Consider the following 17926-nt stretch of genomic DNA (forward strand, 5'->3'; position numbering starts at 1 on the left):
GATGTCCCAAATATGTTATAAGCTGGTTTTGCTATGATTCGTGGGAATAAATTGATGTAATTAAGCTTCCAACTACCAATTTTATCCTTGATATTTTTTTATAGAAGGTGTTTGGTTGGGGAAAGTCAAGCCTAGAACAGGAATGGGACTGGATTCTAATTTTAGACAGAATGAGAATGGCTCGATCCTCCTAAAAACCTAATCATAACTCTCTCCTAAGGATTCACATTTCAATTTTGATTTCAATTCCGATTCTAATTTCAATTATAATCACGAGTCAAATACTTTGAGGGATATGGCCATTTCAATTCCTATTCCAATTCATTCCAATTTCGATTGTGATCCTGATTCTGATTTCCATTTGGGCTTTTTTTTAGGATAGAGTACTCACACAACATGAGTATTAATACAATCAAGAAGGTCAAAGAAGAGAATATCCCTAAAAGAGTGGGGCAAAGTAGCAGCATCCATCCAAAGAGCTCCTCCGGAGTGCTTACCAATGAAGTTGGTAACCCAGTCTAAAGCACTATTTATCTCTTGATAGACATGCCTAATACCCACAAAGGTGCAACCCCCAAAAGCCTCTTGATGTTGGAAATGAGTGGGTGCTCTGAGGCAGGGTCCACCTGCCTCCGAACCAGCTCACCACTATGGTAGCCCCCCTCAATAACCAGCCTATCAACCTCAAGTACTAACTACACATATCCGGTGCCCTCTCAAGCTGCATGCAACTCTGCATAAGGGATAGTGGGCTCGAAGATATGGATCCCATTAGCAATAATAAGCCCAGAGTTAGGGCTCTGAATCATGAAGCCAACACCACCACTACTATACCAAACATGTTGCCATCGAAGTTGACCTTGAACCAACTCTGAGGGGTGGAGCTTCAAGGTAATAAGACTCGATGAGGCGTTGCATGAGCAAAGGGGGAGTCCTAGATGTCCTGAGTTAGTAAGGTCGAACCAACAGCTAGGTAGTCAATGATCTAGCGGATTGATGATAGCCCACTCCAAAATAAATCTTAACGATTGCCATCTCGTCTGGAATACATCACTACTCTGGGCCAACCAAATATGATAGGCGATATAGATCGCCCTAATATCAGAAAGTCTAAAGGCCTCAACCATAGTGCTTTATCTTAGGACCTCCATGAAGGTCTGAATCGACTCACGAGACTGAAATATCGCAGGGAGGAAGGTGGCCTGCCTCCAAACATGAGTAGGTCTCGAGTAGAGAAGAAAGACATGCTCCATCGTCTCATTAGCCAAACTATACTCGAGATAGGAGGGCAGAATGTCCATGCCCAAGTCTCTCAATAAGGCATGGATAGGAAGGTGACTCCAGGTGACCTTCCAAAGAAACAAGTTTACTCTCGAATGAACCCTAAGTCTTTAGATCCAAGCACATCCAGCCTCTTAGATGGCTCACCCTGTAGTTATCATAAAGCTCAGCCACCACCCGTGAGGTACACTAAGTCCTCCAAACCCTAATGTTTGAGGCCACCATGGCTAAGTATCACTAGGGAAAGCACCTTTTATGCTACCTGATCCCTAAAATAGTGGGCCACCTGCTCCCTATCCCATCCTCTCCTCCCTACCCAGAGTAAGTCCTGAACCACCTCAACTCTCTAACCTCTATGCTGATGAAAGTCAACCAACGGCACAACAGTAGGTTGGCTACCCAACTATCCCTAATGATGTCCACGGACTACCCATCACCCATCTACCAAATGGTCAGGGCCAAAATCTTTGGTGCATGAGAGCAGATCTCCTTCCATATAAAGGAGCAACGTCGAGTAATATGAATATCCTCCTCAGTGGTCCATGCACCATACCTCGCATGCATCATGATACTCCAAAAACTATTTGGTTGAAGAAGAAATCTAGTGACATGTCAGACTATCAGAGCCTCCCAATGCACAAAGACTATATGCCAAGCCTCTCTTACTAATCGACTGATAGATAACCTCCCAAGCTAGAAGATGTACCCCTTGCTTGTCGGAGTGCGAGCCCCATAGGAAGGTCCTAACCGCTCGAGCTTTTGAAGGAAAGCCCTTGGGACAATGGTGTTAGACAAGAGATACATAAGGATAGACCTGAGAACAGACATAATCAATATCATCCTTGCCATCATGGATAGTGCTTTGGCCTGTCAACCCTTTATCTGCTACTGGATCGATACATATGTCAATACATAGCCCTTCGAACTCTCCATCTAGTGATCAGGACATCCAGATAGTGCATGGCCCTTGTGCCCTCCATGATCCTCAAAATCTTCCTAATCGTCTGCCTGTGTCGAGCATTGGTCCTAGGGCTGAAATAAACTACTAACTTGAAAAGGTTTACCTTCTGCCTAGAGTCAGCACAATACTCCTTCAAAATTCTCTTGAACACATTGCATTCTAGATAGAGGCCGAGCCCAATAGAAGGTAGTTATCTATAAATAATAAGTGCAAAAATTGGCACAGGGATCCAGCACTCGTCCTAGAGATAAGGTCGCAAGGCACAAGCGAGGGCATCGGCACTAATAATGAACAGGTAGGGGGACAAGGGACAACCTTGATGAAGGTCCATGGTGGAGTGGAAGAAGTCCATTAGCATGTCATTGATCGAGATAGAGGAGGGTGATGCTTGAATGCAACCCATGATTCAATTGATCCAGCAGTTGTGAAATCAAAGCTCAGTAAGGCACAGTAGAGAAAATTCCAACACATCTGATCGTAGGCTCTCTTCATATCAAGCTTGATAGCTATGAGATTGTGTTGGACTGGGACTCTCTGGTCATACATAAATCTCTGGATAATTAGAATATTATCAGAGATACTGTGGCCATCCACAAATACCCCTTGCTCAAGGTTGATCAGACGGAGCAAGATAGGCTTCATCCTGCCCACCAAAATCTTCGTATATATCTTATAGAGGATGTTGCAAAGACTAATATGCCTGAAGTGATCAGGCTCCAAAGCATCCTATCTCCTCGATAATAAAGTGATGAAGATTTGCTTTCAACAAGCTGGCATCGAAGTAGTGGCGAAGAACTACTAGATCATCTCCACTACCTCATCCCAAATAATAGCCTAATAGTGCCCGAAGAAAAGAGAAGGAAAGCCATTAGGATCGGATGCATTGTCCTCAACTAAAGCCCAGAGCGCCTCCCAGATCTCATCCCTAGATATTGCAGCAGTCATGGCAACATTTTCCAAAGTGGAGACCCAAAGACCGGATGGAGAGTCAAGAACGACCCAATACCTCCAGCCCCACTATCCATCTCAATTCGAAGAAGCTGAGGATCTTCTGCCTGATATCATCCTCACTATCAATCCACTAGCTCTTAGCATCTCTCAGAGACCGAACGTGGTCTTTGTGCCTCTTGATAATCTTCGATTGATGAAAGAGTCTGGTGTTCCTATCACCCCCTTTGATCCATTAAATCCTCAACTTTTACCACCACAAGACCTCTTGTTACCGCAGTAGGGAGTGGAGCAAGGAGAGCCTACTCTAGAGCTCAATAAGGTCGTTAGATGATAGACCCACCAACCTTCTCTTTCTTGAGCTCAAGCTCGATAATAGAAGCCTCAATCTCCTAAAAATGTCACCCACCTCCATCTAGTTCTACATTCGAAGTCTGCGCCCTGTTAACTTTAACTTATAGGTGATCGGATACATAGAACCTCTCCGAACTAAGAGCCTCCAAACCTTCCAAATAATATTCTAGAAGCACGGATATGATAACTAGAACTTCTCGAACTGAAAAGGACAACGATAAGAGAGAATAAAATCTATGGCAATTAAAATTAGATAATGATGGCTTGAGAATCGTTGATAACTCCCAGACCCTAGCTCTATCAGTTCATTTCTTACAATAAAAACTTTGGATTTTCTGGATTGCATATTATTAGAGAAGGATCTATCTCTCCTCTTCTCTTGCGGCTTATTAATGTAATTAAAATCATCCGCAATTAAAGAAGAAAGGTCTAAATCAACCCGTCTGGATACCTCCTCCCACAACGCGCTTTACCCGGTGCTAGCATAGACTCCCGATGACGGCCAAACACACCCGTTATTGCCTTTCCGCGGAACCACCGTGGCCACTTGGATATTTACAGGGAAAACGTGGCCGCTTAAACTCGTCCTGGCGAAGCATCGGAAATCCGCCCGGAATAAAAAGCCCTAGAGCGAGGCTGCGGCCACCACCCCTCGCCTCGCAACCCTCGCTCCTGCCCCACCCCCCCAACCCCCGCGATGGCGTCCGCCGAGCAGCCCCCGAAGAAGCGCAAGCACTACGACGCCTTCTCGGAGCCTCCGAACCCTTCCCCACCTTCCCCCACCAGAGCTTCGCCTCTCCGCCCCCTCCTTCTCCCGCTCGTCCTCCTCCGCCAGTGGCTCCGCCGCCTCCCCCGTCTCAGGAGGAGATTCTCCGGAAGCGGAGGAATAGGGAGGAGATACGGAAGCTATACGAGTGCTATCGCCGGATCACGTTCTGCGTCGCCCAGAAGGACCCCCGTCTCATGCCTGACCTCGAACAGGCCTACCTCTCTCTCATCACCGCCTCTAGAGGTTAGATCTCTCCTCTTTGTTCTCGTTCTCTCTATTTCTTGCTGTACTAAACAAACCGTAAAGCAACTAAGGATTGGTTATGGCACTACGCGAACGTGATGGGAAGACAAGAATCGGTGAGACCTTACTGGGCGCAGGAATAATTCATGGAATCTGGAATAGGATGTTGATAGGAATCAATTTTCTTTTGATTGCATTGGTGTTCCGCTCCCTGTTGCAGTGTCTGGGATATGCCTTTTTTCTGGAACATCCTTGGCCTACTTCTGAGAGAGGTCCGTAAAAGTAGATTTTTTGCTGGTGTGGGAGTGAAAATTCCCTCATTCGGGTGCTGAACTGGTGGCTTTGGCAGGGTGGAGCTTTTTGTGCCCTTAATTATAAGTGCCCTAACATCTTGACCAGGCGGTGGATTTCTGGAGGTCTATTATGATTGTTACCGGTACGGTGATTCTGAGAACACCTATATTTACTGGCCTTAGTGCTTAGTGCTTGATCAGAGTGGATGTTAAGCGAGATAATGCTAATTGCTGCAAGCTGATGGGCAAGTTCTCTAATATATCTGATAACTGATTTCCTAGCTTACTATTTTCCACTTAGTAGAAGTGATTCATGCCTCCAATGGACACTGTTGTTTTCTTGTTAAATTAAAGAGATCATTGACAATGCTTGCAGTTGTGGCCCTTGAAACCACGTGAGGATCATTCTCCAAGATTTGTGCTTGGATGCCAAGGTGAAAGGACTTGGGGTTTTTACTAATGGCAATCAGAAATAGAATATAAAATAATGGAACAAAGGAGGGAAAGGGATATTCCATAGCTTTTGGGGTTCAAACCTCTAAAGCCTTAGGCTATGTCTTAAATGATTTCTTGAATATATGTCCTGTAGGACATTGCAGTATCTAGGGTTTATAGCTCTCTGTCTTACAAAGATAAGGGAAAAAATAATTAGGAAACATTGTTAATCACTCTTGCACTTAAAACGTAAAGAAGCATTTGTGAGCGAATTTTTAATGGATTGGAATTCTGAAACAAGACAACTCCTTCCATAAATCAGATCCAGAATAAGAAAACCAGATACTAAACCGATCAGGTTGTTGGATAGGCCTAGATAGAGGAAATAGTTTGTCCATAGATGAGTTTTTAACTACCGTTAAGAAAAATGAGGTTGTTCATTCATTTTTAACGGAAATACCACTTTCATTTGAGACTATTGATATGTTAAAGGCCTTTACATATTTTTCAGAAGATGAAGCAATGTTGTGGTGACTAATGTAATGGTAGACAATCATAATAATTAATCCGAGTTTGATAGAAATGTCAACCCTGGTGGGTATGCTACCAAGCACATGTTTGTTTGTTTTTTTTTTTTTTGAATAAGGAAAGTTCTGAGGGCCTTAGTTTTTGTAATTGTGCTATTGCTTTATATAAACAAATAATTTGAAGAGAATTTGGTCTCAATTCATTCAGTTTGGCCACACAAATGGTGTTCTAGTTGACATATTTATTTTAGTGACTTTGGTGTATGTGTGAATCATTAGTAGTTGCATATAGGTGCTAATAGTTATAAACAAAGTGAGGACCATTAATAATATTCATAATAATTGCTATTTTGGATTGAGTGTTGGTGCAATGGTAAAGTTGCTCCATTGTGACCTAGGTGTCGTGTGTTCGAAAATCTAGAAGTAACCTCTTTGCATGCAGAGGCAAGGTTGTGTACATCTGACCCTTTTTAGACCTTGCAGTGGTGGGAGCCTCATGCATTGGGATGGTCTTTTATAATTATTGCTATATTCTTTGGTGTCTTTTTGATTTGGACTGGTTACCTTTACATCTGAAACTTACATCTTTTGTGTTTAAAGGGATTCTCCGAAATCCTGGCTTGAGTAAGATCATTTACTTGCTGATCCATGAGTTGACATCATTTGCTATTAATCAGGACTATAAAAATCATTACTTGTATTGCTGAATGTGGTTACATCCTTGACTAATATGTTCTGCTCTTGCTGTATGACATGAATTTCTTTTATTTAGTATGTAATATGAAAATATATGGTTTAAAGATGATGCTTGTGAAAAAACAAGGGCGGCCCAATGCATAAGGCTCTTGCCATTGTAGGGTCTGGGGCAACCTTACTCTTGTGTGTGGAGGGATTGTTTTCATGTCTCGAACCTGTGACCTTTAGATTTCAATGGAGTACTGTTGCACCAAGGCTCACCCACTATTATTGTAAGATGTGTGATAGTGTGCCACGTACTCTTGAGAGCCTTTTTTTGGCTTGTTCAATGGCTTATATTGGGAAGTTAGTGATCAGAGAATTGAAGCAATTGATTCTACTTTCAGTTTTTTAAAGTTATTTAAGGTAAAGCTGGAAGCTTATTATTGGACTTCCATGACATAGGTGCTCTAGGAATTGAAATTTTGAACTTAATAATTTAGGGGACAATATATATCCATTTTTGTGTGCCATCTCAAATTTTTGTAACTTCTTGCTAGGCCCTTGGATGCTCATTGAAATGTGATGTTTGGAGTTACATTGGATAGAAAGGCATTGTGCAAGCTGAGGTTTGATATAGTTTTATGATTAAAGCATTAAGCAAAGTCACTAGTGATCTGTTTAACTTGCCACTTTATGTGAGTTGGGTTGAATATTTTTTGTTGATTGTAATGGTGGCCTGCATGTGCTTGAACATAAATGGTCGATAAGAGCCAATAAATAGCCACCGATAGCTGAACTTGGGAAAGGGACGGCTAGACTAGAGTTTAGGAAAGGTGTGATCAGACCTAAGTTTGGCTCTTTACTAACCTAAGAGAGAGAAACCATTTTGGTGGTTGAGATAAAAGATCAAAGGTCTTTACTTTATTTCTCTCCCTCCCTCCCTCCATCTTCAAGATTAGAACAGGGAGAATCCTGGAATGAGGGTAGAACTGAACCCACATCTTTAGTATTAAAGCAAAGACTTTACCAATTAGGCCAGTTGGCACCCTTTGATCAATGATCTTTATAAAATATCTTAAAATAACTTTTATAAAATATCTTAAAATAACTTTTTTTTTTTTGAAATGCAGGGAGCTAATATGTAAAGACCACAAGGCCCTCAAAAGAATGAAAGCTCATTAAAATTGATGGTAAAAAAAAAAAAATACTACTTGTCACCATATTTTTTAAGCAATAGAATTGTTGTCAAATGGAGAAGGTGTGTAGGTATTTAAAAGGTATTGGATGATTTACTTATGTCTTGAAATTTTTAGAGAAGTTTCATGTAGGTGTATGGTTTATGAAGTTGGATAGTAAGGAAAGTTCAAAAACAAAAAAATTACCATGATGAGGATGAGGGTGCTTGACATATTTGTCATAAAAATAGGCACAAGATGAAGAATAGTATATTAGAGAAAGTATAGAAGTTGCATTGATTGAGGAGAAAGAGGGGAGAATTGATTTAGATGGTATATGTGCATGAAGACAAAAACAAATGCCATAATAATAGGAGATGCATGGAATTCCCTAAGGGCCATGAAAGAGCATGGGAACCTAAAATAACATGGTGAAAGTTGTAATGATAGATTTTGAATTGCTTGCCGTGAGAACAAGTGCAATTCTAATGGAGGTGCTTGTAGGAGAAGGATTTTTAGAGCTGACTTGGAGTAGTCGGGGCAATGCTTGAGGGCTAAGTTTTATGGTTTCACTCTTGAGATATGGAACTCAAAGCCTAGAATGTTACCCTGGCATGTTATAGAATTTTTTGGCAAAATATCATGGTATGATGGAAATCCTCAAGGAAGTTGACAGCAGGTTGTTATTGGACAGCTTGACAAAGAGAACTGTAATTTTGTAGGTGGAAAAATTAATCATTCAGCTTTCTTAGGGTTCCCAGCTGCTCAACAATTAATAATAAAAAGTGCCTGTTGCTTTCAGAAGTTCAAGTATATACATACATATGCGTGCGCACACACAGACACACACACACACACATATTAACTTCTACTAAGTTACTAAGTTCACAGGGTGAATCATTTGCATTACCTTTTTAAATGGTTTTCAAAGTTGTCTGATGTTCCGCTGACCATTTTTGGCTATGTGCTCTACTGTTTTTCTGGCTTTTTAGGTTGCACAAGTGTACAACGTATTGTAGCTGAGCTTATTCCTCGATATGCTTCATACTGCCCTACTGCTCTTGAAGCAGCAGTTAAAGTGTCCATCAATATGTATAATTGGAGCTTGGCTATAATAATGAGAGGAGAGGATGTAGATGGGGTGGCATTCCAGACTGCTAAGGCATGCATTTTTGGGTTAGTTGATATATGTTGCACAGCATCATATGAGGCACCAACGTCATCTGTCATCCGGGGCATCTGCAATGCAGTTTTCCTAAATGTTCTTTCCTTTTTCACTTCAACTTTTGAGGGGAAGGATATCTATCAAATAGGTAGTAAGGAAATTCTAAAGCTGCAAGAACCGATGGAATTCTTTTATGAGCTGAAGCAGGAGCAAATAGATGATAAAGAACGTGCTTTACATAACTTATTGGAACTTCGAGCACTTAGCTTGCTCTCCATATTTTTTGCTTTTCCAAAGAATTTACTTGCAGCTTGTTTTGAGCTCTTTGTTTCTGGTAAAACTGATGTTGTCCTTCATCAAAGAGGGCACTATTTTCTAAGGCAGGTGACAACACATCTAAATGTTGATGAGATGAATCATGACTTGGAGAAGACACTTGAAGGGACTTCACTATGCACAGATTCAGCAGAGCCTGGCACAAATTGCAATGCAAAATCTGTAGCAAACGAGAATACCATGCCAGAAAAGTCATTGCAACAATCTAGCAGCTCATTTATGGGAATGGTAATGCCTGAACAGTGTTGATTATCTTCACAAAACCTATGGATTACCTGTCTTCTTGTTCTTGGTTTACAGGAGGTATCTGTGCCTATCATTCTGACCATTCAACCAGCCAACTTCAACTTGGGGACTCTTACCTCAGACTAGCTCGTGTTTTCGTTTTCATGATTTACGCTACTAATTGATTGAATGAAACATTAAAAAATTCATATTTTGCTTTACAGTCTATTTGGCATGGATCACGATCATGGTAATTTGCTTAGAATTTAGTTCTCTGTTCTGTTATAAGTGTGTGTGCATGCATGCCTGCACATGCAGGCATGAGCATGGGCATGCATGTAGTTGGGCATGAGCATGCGCACGTACTTATGCATGTCATGTGTATTAATTTTAGATGATATAAATGAACCAATTGTTTAAATCTGACATATTTCATCTGGGTGTTAATAGTACTCATGATATAGTTTATTGGAGTTGTAACTAACCATGAAGCTTTTTTCTGGACAAGTTGCTCGTATGTGCTTAAGAAATTTATGTAATTATCGACTTCTGGAATTTGATATTTTATTATATTCTTTGATGTATGTATTTTAGTGATGAAGTCTCATCATGCATCTATTAGTGTTGCCAATCAACCTTCACTAAGAGTTAAATTTCATATTATATCAATCTACTTTTCTTGCAAGCACTATGATTTCCAGTCAAAATCACATTGCATGAACAATTAATAAATTCATTTCCTGTTAAATAGATCTTTATTCAAGAAGCTAAGGTATGTATATTCTTCTATGTCATATCTGACATTGGTAAAAGTTACTATTTTCTTTCTTTCTTTTTTCCTTTTAGTGTATTGGCATGAGATGATTCATCTACTTGGCTTTCTTTACTTCCTGTTATTCAATTGGGTGAAGACCGAGCTTCAACTGTTGCGTTCTTTTGTGTGCTGTTCAGAAATACATCTCCTTGTTGTCCTTAAGAAGGCTTCATATCTCTTGATACATGAAGCATAAGAGCCCTTCTGTTGCACATTTGTGTTTTGCTAGGCATGGGGAGAGTTCTGCAAATCCATGTTTAGTTTTTCTCTTTGGCCATCAAGATAGATCTGCAGCATTTCTGTGCTCAAGGAAAATAGAATATCATCTGTTGAATTTTAGACCTCTTTGTTTCAAAATCAGATTTTTTAGTTATAAGTTTTTTCCCCCAAGTGTGTTCAAATGTTTCGGGAAGCATTACATGCATCATCATTCTCAGAGTAATGGTTAAGCAGCATTATTTTAATTTGATGGCTTGCTTAGTTGTTCATGTCGATACATCAAGCTAGAGTGGAGGGGCTCCCAAACCTGAGTCTATTGATAAGGTCCTACATGCTTCGACTCAGGGATAACCTGTTGATTGCACTAAGCATCTAAAGAGTCCAAGTTGTTTCCAGGTTGTCAGGTTCAATTAGCAAAGCCAATGCTATGTACATAAAGGAAATACAGTGGTTAGATACTATCTTGAAAGTCTGCTTTTTCCAACCCCTTCCCAAGTGGTATCTTGTTATTTGGTAGGACTTACCTATCATAATTTGAGCACAAAAATGATGTTGTTACAATATAGCAAAGTCAAGTTGGTATCAGTTATTGTATGTATTTTTCTTTTTTTAACCATATTTGCACACATATTTCATTTAAAAAGTGTTATGCCGATTATTGTTTAAAAGCCGATCATTTAGGATTATCTGTTAATGGGAACTAATGCCTATCAGTATGGAGGCCTCAATGTGCCCTAATATTTTCATCTTTTTTAATCAATTAGGTTGATATCTAGGACTAATTGGAACTGCTGTTAACAAAAAAAGAAAAAAGATCACTGCATTCCTTCGTAACAGGATATGAAGCTTACTCAATTACTCGGTAATGTACAATTTAAACAATGTTCTTTAAAGAATTATTTTTTATTTAGGGTTTGAATCTGTAACTTAAAACCAGAAGTGGCCCTAAATTGGAATACTTGGTGAATGAGAATCTAGAGAGTCTGACTCCAAATAGTTTGGACAAGGCTTGATGGTTATGTTTATGCCTGAATCTGTAACTCTTTTGTTTAGGAATTATCCTTTTGTTGAATTTTATTCATAGTCATATCATCATTTAATGCTCTACCTTGATGAATAAAGCCAGCATATACCATATATCTGATGGTGGCTTTTCATATGCAGGCAATTAATAGGGATCCATCCTTGAGAAGCTGGATTCTTTTGAGATATAAAAAATTAAGCGAATCACTTACACAGCAAGCTATATCAGAAATATCATTCTCTTTGGAAAAAGTTTTGGGTTCTTTGGCAGAACTAGTAAGAGAAGTAGACTGTGAAGAGAATGATGAGGATAGTTTTGATCCATCAAAATATATCAACCATCCATATTTGATCCATAAGATCCAGCATGATAGCCATGTTGATGTGTCTAAGAGGGGCCATTCTTGGAGAGTGCATGAAGCATCTATTCTTAATGTAGTACCCAAGAATAATGATTCTGCTGAAAAAAGTGCGGCTCAAAATATGAAGCCTCTCCACTCAGTGTTTCCGCATGAGATTAACATACAATCAGTAAATGAGAATTCTACTAATGAAGGTGAAAGGGTGGTCCCTGCAAGTACTTTGAAGTCGGAAGGCCATGAAGACATATGTCTGGAGAAAATCTCTGCTCTAAAGGAATCAACGACCAATCAGTTTCTTTGTTCAGGCATCAGGAAGCAGCCAGATCTCAGAAATGATGATTCTAGGGACGAAACCCATGTTGGGAACCAAAGTTTGGATGTTGATCTTGGCATGCCAGCAACTATATCTGCTCCTGGAGGTGAAGCTGGAATTTTGCCATCTCCTAAACCAAATTTAGTTGTACAAAATCATGTCTCCAATCAATATCTTTTGCACTATGATGGGGATCCTGCATCTCTGGATGTGTTCTCAGCTTCTAAGCAACTGTGGTTAGGTTCCCTCGGCCGTGATGCTTCTGAAACATTAGTTAGGTTGCAGTTTGAGGATTTTGGTCCCTTGGATAATTTTTCATTTTTTTCTGGTAAAGATTTTGCTTTGCTTGAATACAGAAACATACTGGATGCTGTGAAGGCACGGGAGTATATGCAGGGTTCCTCTCTGTGGGGTGGCTACCTTCATATTAAATTTTTGGACAAAGGATTAGGTAGCAGGGTTGTTAATGGTATGGCTGTCAGTGACAGCTGTCATGTTTATATTGGGAAGGTGTTAACTCAATGGGCAAAAGATGAGATAATGCATGAGTTGATGGCAGTGGGATTGAGGAACCCCCATGTGGTTACTGATCTTGCGAGTGAGCATGGCTTGCTGTTGGAGTTTAGGACTGCAGAAGAAGCAGCTCATGCAATTGCACACATCAGGTATCAGCGTAGGGAGAGTGGATCTCATTTGTATCCACATAAAAGCTTAACACTGAATGCATGTACAGGAGATAAGCTTGTTTCTGGCTGTCAGCTTTTTGTGAGGCAAATAGATGCTTCTGTCCCTGATGTAGAATTGATCAATGCATTTTCAAGATTTGGACAGGTTACTGGTTGGCATTTTGATAGACCAAGTGGCAGCTGCTATATAGATTTCCGTTCATGTGAAGTTGCAGACCTTGCAAAGTCCCATTTGCATGGTGCAAGGTTTGGGCCTACAACAATTCATGTTGAATTTAGGAAAGATAGCTCTACTGACAGCAGCAGGACCAGAATATCTCAGTTATCTTCTTTATTTTCATCTCTTTGTGCTAAATACAAAATCAATCAGAGTATAAGTTTCTCTGACAGTCATAAATTAAAAAAATGCTATCCATCTGCCTTGAGAGATGAAAAACCAACAAGCACTCTTTTGATTGGTTTACCAGATATTACTTCACCAATCTTTGCAGATGATGATTTGATGGCATTGTGCAATGTTGCTGTTGGAAATGTTGGGTCTGTAGTTGGATTGGCACGAGCAGGAATGCAAAGTTCTAGCTGGTATGTTGAGTTCAGCAGTGTGGATGCCGCAGCTACAGCTTTGAAAAATATCCGGAATTGTCCAGGCATCTTCCTTCAAACTGAGTTCAGGTCTGAATCAATACTTGTTTTCTCTGGTATATGTGTGTGTGTGTGTACATGGTATCCTCTTTTAATTACTTTGTTATGAACTGTCTGAAGTCGAGAAAGGCATACATTATGCATAAAACACTTGAATGAGCTGACACCGGCAAATATCATTTCTCAGTATGGCTCAAAAATATTTCTGCCTTCTTCCTACTTGCGTATGAGGAAGATCCTACATATTTTTGTTTGTCCACGTTAGTGTGAGAAATTGACATGTCTAATTCTTTAAATATGCAAGTTTTTGTGCCATTGTTCCCAAATAGCTAACCATTGGAAAAGAAATCTTCACTAATAATTAAACCTAGTGACTTGAGGGAAATCAAAAGCATAGAACAAGAGCAAGCAGTCGACAATGGTTTTCTTTGATGCCTTGGAAGGGCTCATATGAGTCTCAATTAAGGCCAAGAGCAATGTTTGAAATTTCACCAAAACATGCTTGATAGGCACAATAAGGAAGGATAAGCAAGAGAAGTTGAGCGAGTTAAAGTTTTGGGATCTTGGAAAATGTGTTTGGCCTTTCAGACTCTTAATTAAGATTTAGAACTTTCTTATGTTACCTGTCTTTCGGAGTTTGGGGTCAGGTTTAAGAGTGCTGATCTGGGAGAGTTTGAGTGAGTAAAAGAAGAATTGAACTACTAATATATGCCCATGCCTGCAGAGGAGAATCTCAGTGTGCATCAAAGAAGAATTTTAATGTACAATTGTACATGTTCATATATTTGAGTTTCTTGGTGCTATCAATATTTTCCACATGCCATTATGGTTGCATGTTTTGCCTTCATCACATTTTCTTAAATAACTAACAGATATATTTCTTTACTTTCCGTGTTCATATTGATATATTTATAGTCTTCCTCATTGGATACCATTCTAAGCTGTGTTCCAACAGTGTGCCCTGTAACCTTCATATTCTTTCCGGTTCCAGAAGGAATCTTCTAAAATTGGGATGAGGTTTGCTGCTGATTACACAAACACACATATCCACACACATTCACTGATTTGTGACCCATGGATCATAGTTCTTCATTCTTCTTGTGCGAAGAAGTATGCACTATGACATGTTTGTGTGATGGACAAAGGGTATATAAATATTGTTACTGTTTTGATTAAGTTAAACAAAAGTTGGTCATACCTGCTCTGTTAAATATCCGGTGAACAGCCGTGCGGTACATTATAAATTCTTATCCTGATTTCAAGATGATGCAATTTATTCACATTCATGATCGTCATCTCAGTAGTTAATCACTGGCACCTTGGCTATATATCCTGTGGCTTATTTGGAGGGATCTTTATAGTCTGTACACCGAATTTTGGAAAAACGATTTACTTGAGTTGCTTCAAATTTTAGCAATAACTTTGTCTTTTGCATAAATTGTAATCTACTGGAATTGATCATCTACAAACCCTTTTGCTGTTAATTTAATGTCGTACAGGAACTCCAAAGCTGGCTTTTATCATGATGAACGACAATCAACGCCAAGGAAATTGAATGCTTCAGGATACTTTTCATCCCAGGGGGAACTCTGCTCTGCTGGTTTGGAAGGTAAATCAGGGAACCCCTGTGCTGGTCCTTTCACAATTAAACCTGATAGTGGCATCCATGAACTCGTATCCCCAAGAGTAAATGTGGAAAAGCTAGGCACTCAAGCAAAGAGTGGGCAAGCATTTCAGTCAAAGTGGACTGTGACAGGCAATGCGGATACACTGGAAGTCGGGTCAAGAAAGGTAGATGATTTTGGCAGCAGTGTGCCGATGGATTTATCATTTGCTGGTAAGACAGTAGTAGGAATAGCTAATTTTTCCATTTCTCGAGGCTAAATGTATTGCATTCTCATCAGTTTTTGTGATGATTTGTCAAAAGGTCCTTCCACTTCTCATGCTGGTGAACAAATCTGGCAGTACAAGAAGCAGGAGATAGAGCCACAAATATTGGCGCAGGGAAGCTTACCATGCCCACCCATTGCTTCGCATGGCATCTCTATAGTACCACCACCAGTTCAAACAACATCTTTTGTTCGTCCATTTTATCATACTCCAAGCAATTCATGGGACAATTCTGGTCTAAATCCTCTGAATCAAATTTCTGCTGGCATGATGCCTAATGACAATCGTCATGTTACTACACGCCCTGCTGTTCCTTTTATACCTTCTTCAATAACTCCACTTTCACAGCTGCCTGGAGGTCCCATTCAACATTTGGACCAAATGGTTACTGTTCCAGGTTTACCAAGTGTGGCTCCCCCACCTCCTTCAGCTCCTGATGTGCCACCTCCATTACCTTCTTCTCCACCTCCATTACCTCTCTCTCAGCCCCCCTCCATTCCACCTCCTCCAAGTTCTCCTCCACCACATCAACTTGCTGCTGAATTTTCCAAGTTGCAAACAGGTATGCCATGTTTACATCATCAGTGGCAAGGTGCGCTTTCAAAAAGTGGGGTTCACTACTGTATGGTCTATGCAACTAGAGAGGACTCTGTTGCTTGCAAATATTTAAATGCTCTATCCGAACCAGCTGAGTATGTACTTTACCCTTTTGTGCTAAAGTTTACATTGTGACATATTTTTGAATTCCTAAGTGGTGTTTTCACATAATATTGCAGCTGGCCTTCTAGATTAGATGTAACAAAAAGGACAGACTTTCGGCATGTGAAAACAACCTTTGCTAACACTCCAGCTAGTAAAGTGAGTTCTTAACGAGTCTTGCTATGAACTTATTGCAGTTTTTAATATTAGTTTAGTCCATTTATTGCTACTCTCTGATTTTGGACGGTGTCTATAACTGTAGCTTCTGATTTATTTTTTCAAATGTCCTCAACCATGCACGCATTCTTAACATGATTTTTGCTTTGTCAACAGTGATTTGATCACTAGAAACTAGACTAGGTAGTGATTTTCTTAATAATGAAAAATTTTATAGGAGTTGCTTGTAAGAGATGCTGAAAAGACAGTAGAAGAAGGATGCTGCTAAATGGATATATTCTTGCTTTACCCTATCTGTAGCTGCTTATTGGGCAAAAGTGTGATTAGTTTGTTTTGTTTTAGGGGAAAGAGATCAACTTTTGGGAACTTTAATGCTAGCAAACATATCTTATTCTGTATCAGGCTTAGCTTAAGGAATTATAGGATGATAAGCCAATGTTCGACAACATTTTATGACTATCTCCTATCCTGAGTAAATGCTATATAGAACACATTCTTAGCCCAGGAAACCTTGTAACAAAATGGGCGTGCAATATAACCTAGATGGCTTTTGGCAGGTAGGGATTTTTGCCTTACTGCTTATGCAATTTAAACTCATGGAGATCAGGTGTAATTTTTCCAGGATCTCTTAGAAAATTTAAATGGAGCAGTGGTAGAATAGCAGCAATAGGCTTGATGGCTGAAAACTCAAAAGGAAAAAACAAGATAGTCACTCAAACTCCAGTTCAACTAAAAAAATATACTGTAACCCCATGTTAATCTAATATATCATTGACAATAGTGATGAAAAGGTGGAGGGAACCTGGAAGGGTGAAAAAAAACCTCTATATGAGCTTCAGCCACAGGCAACATTCCAAACTCTCACGGCTTGCATAATTGGAAGAGACCACTTTCGCTTCTTAGACATTTCTTGCATTTATATACTTTGATTTTATTCCGATATAGATGTCCAATAAAATTGTGAGATATAATTCATTAAAAGAATGTTCTGTGATATGGGTAGGATTAAGGCCATCCAGAGTCTTCAGAGCAGAATTCCTTGACTACAAAGCTCTAGGATTTAACTAAAACTACCTTGCAAGGCAATAATTTTCCATATTGTCATTTGTTAGTACTATATTTAAATGCTAGGTGCTGCTAATGGTCTTGTTGGTTTTGAGACTGAGAATAGAACTGTGGGCATGGTTCTAAACATGTGATAAAATTATGTGATGATCTTATTAAGAATATGATTATGATCTTTTTCCATTTGATTGCATATGCAGAATGGTAAATTAGAATTTTTTTATTACTAAATTTGAGTCATCATTGAGTTATATTTGGTGCTATTTCTTGTTATGATATAGCTGATGGATTAGTTTTGGAATTTTTTTTTTTTGAAATATATCCTAATTTGGCCTTTTCAAATGCAATTTATGCATCTTTGAAGCAATCAACGTAGTTGCCGATCCAATAAACATGTTATTTTGATATGTATTAGTTCTCCCCAGTATACATATTAATTTTGGTCACATGTGTGCTATTGGCTAACTTTGACAACATGTCTCAATGTTGTAGAGGGAGGTTTGTCGGTTGCTACCCTCTACCTCAGGTGACCACAAAGGCGTAAGTGTCCTTTTTCCCTTAATTTAAATATTATCTATCTAAATGAGATTGTGTTTGTAAGAGTATTTTATTTAACTCTCTTAGTTTCTCTATTTGGTTGCTTAAC

General features: G+C 39.5%; 1 protein-coding gene across 1 annotated transcript; it reads left to right on the forward strand.

Moving 5' to 3' along the window:
* Positions 1 to 4226: 4226 nt before the first annotated feature.
* On the forward strand, positions 4227 to 17820 carry LOC140850979 (uncharacterized; the record flags this gene model as incomplete). Its single annotated transcript, XM_073251826.1, is given in 8 exon segments — positions 4227 to 4313; positions 4316 to 4556; positions 8657 to 9393; positions 11588 to 13479; positions 14949 to 15286; positions 15377 to 16031; positions 16116 to 16197; positions 17773 to 17820. Coding segments are annotated over 8 exon segments (4065 nt in total), but the record flags the coding sequence as incomplete, so codon positions are not given.
* Positions 17821 to 17926: the final 106 nt, after the last annotated feature.

Source organism: Elaeis guineensis, chromosome 2 (genome assembly GCF_000442705.2).
Source record: "Elaeis guineensis isolate ETL-2024a chromosome 2, EG11, whole genome shotgun sequence".
NCBI classification, from domain to species: domain Eukaryota; kingdom Viridiplantae; phylum Streptophyta; class Magnoliopsida; order Arecales; family Arecaceae; genus Elaeis; species Elaeis guineensis.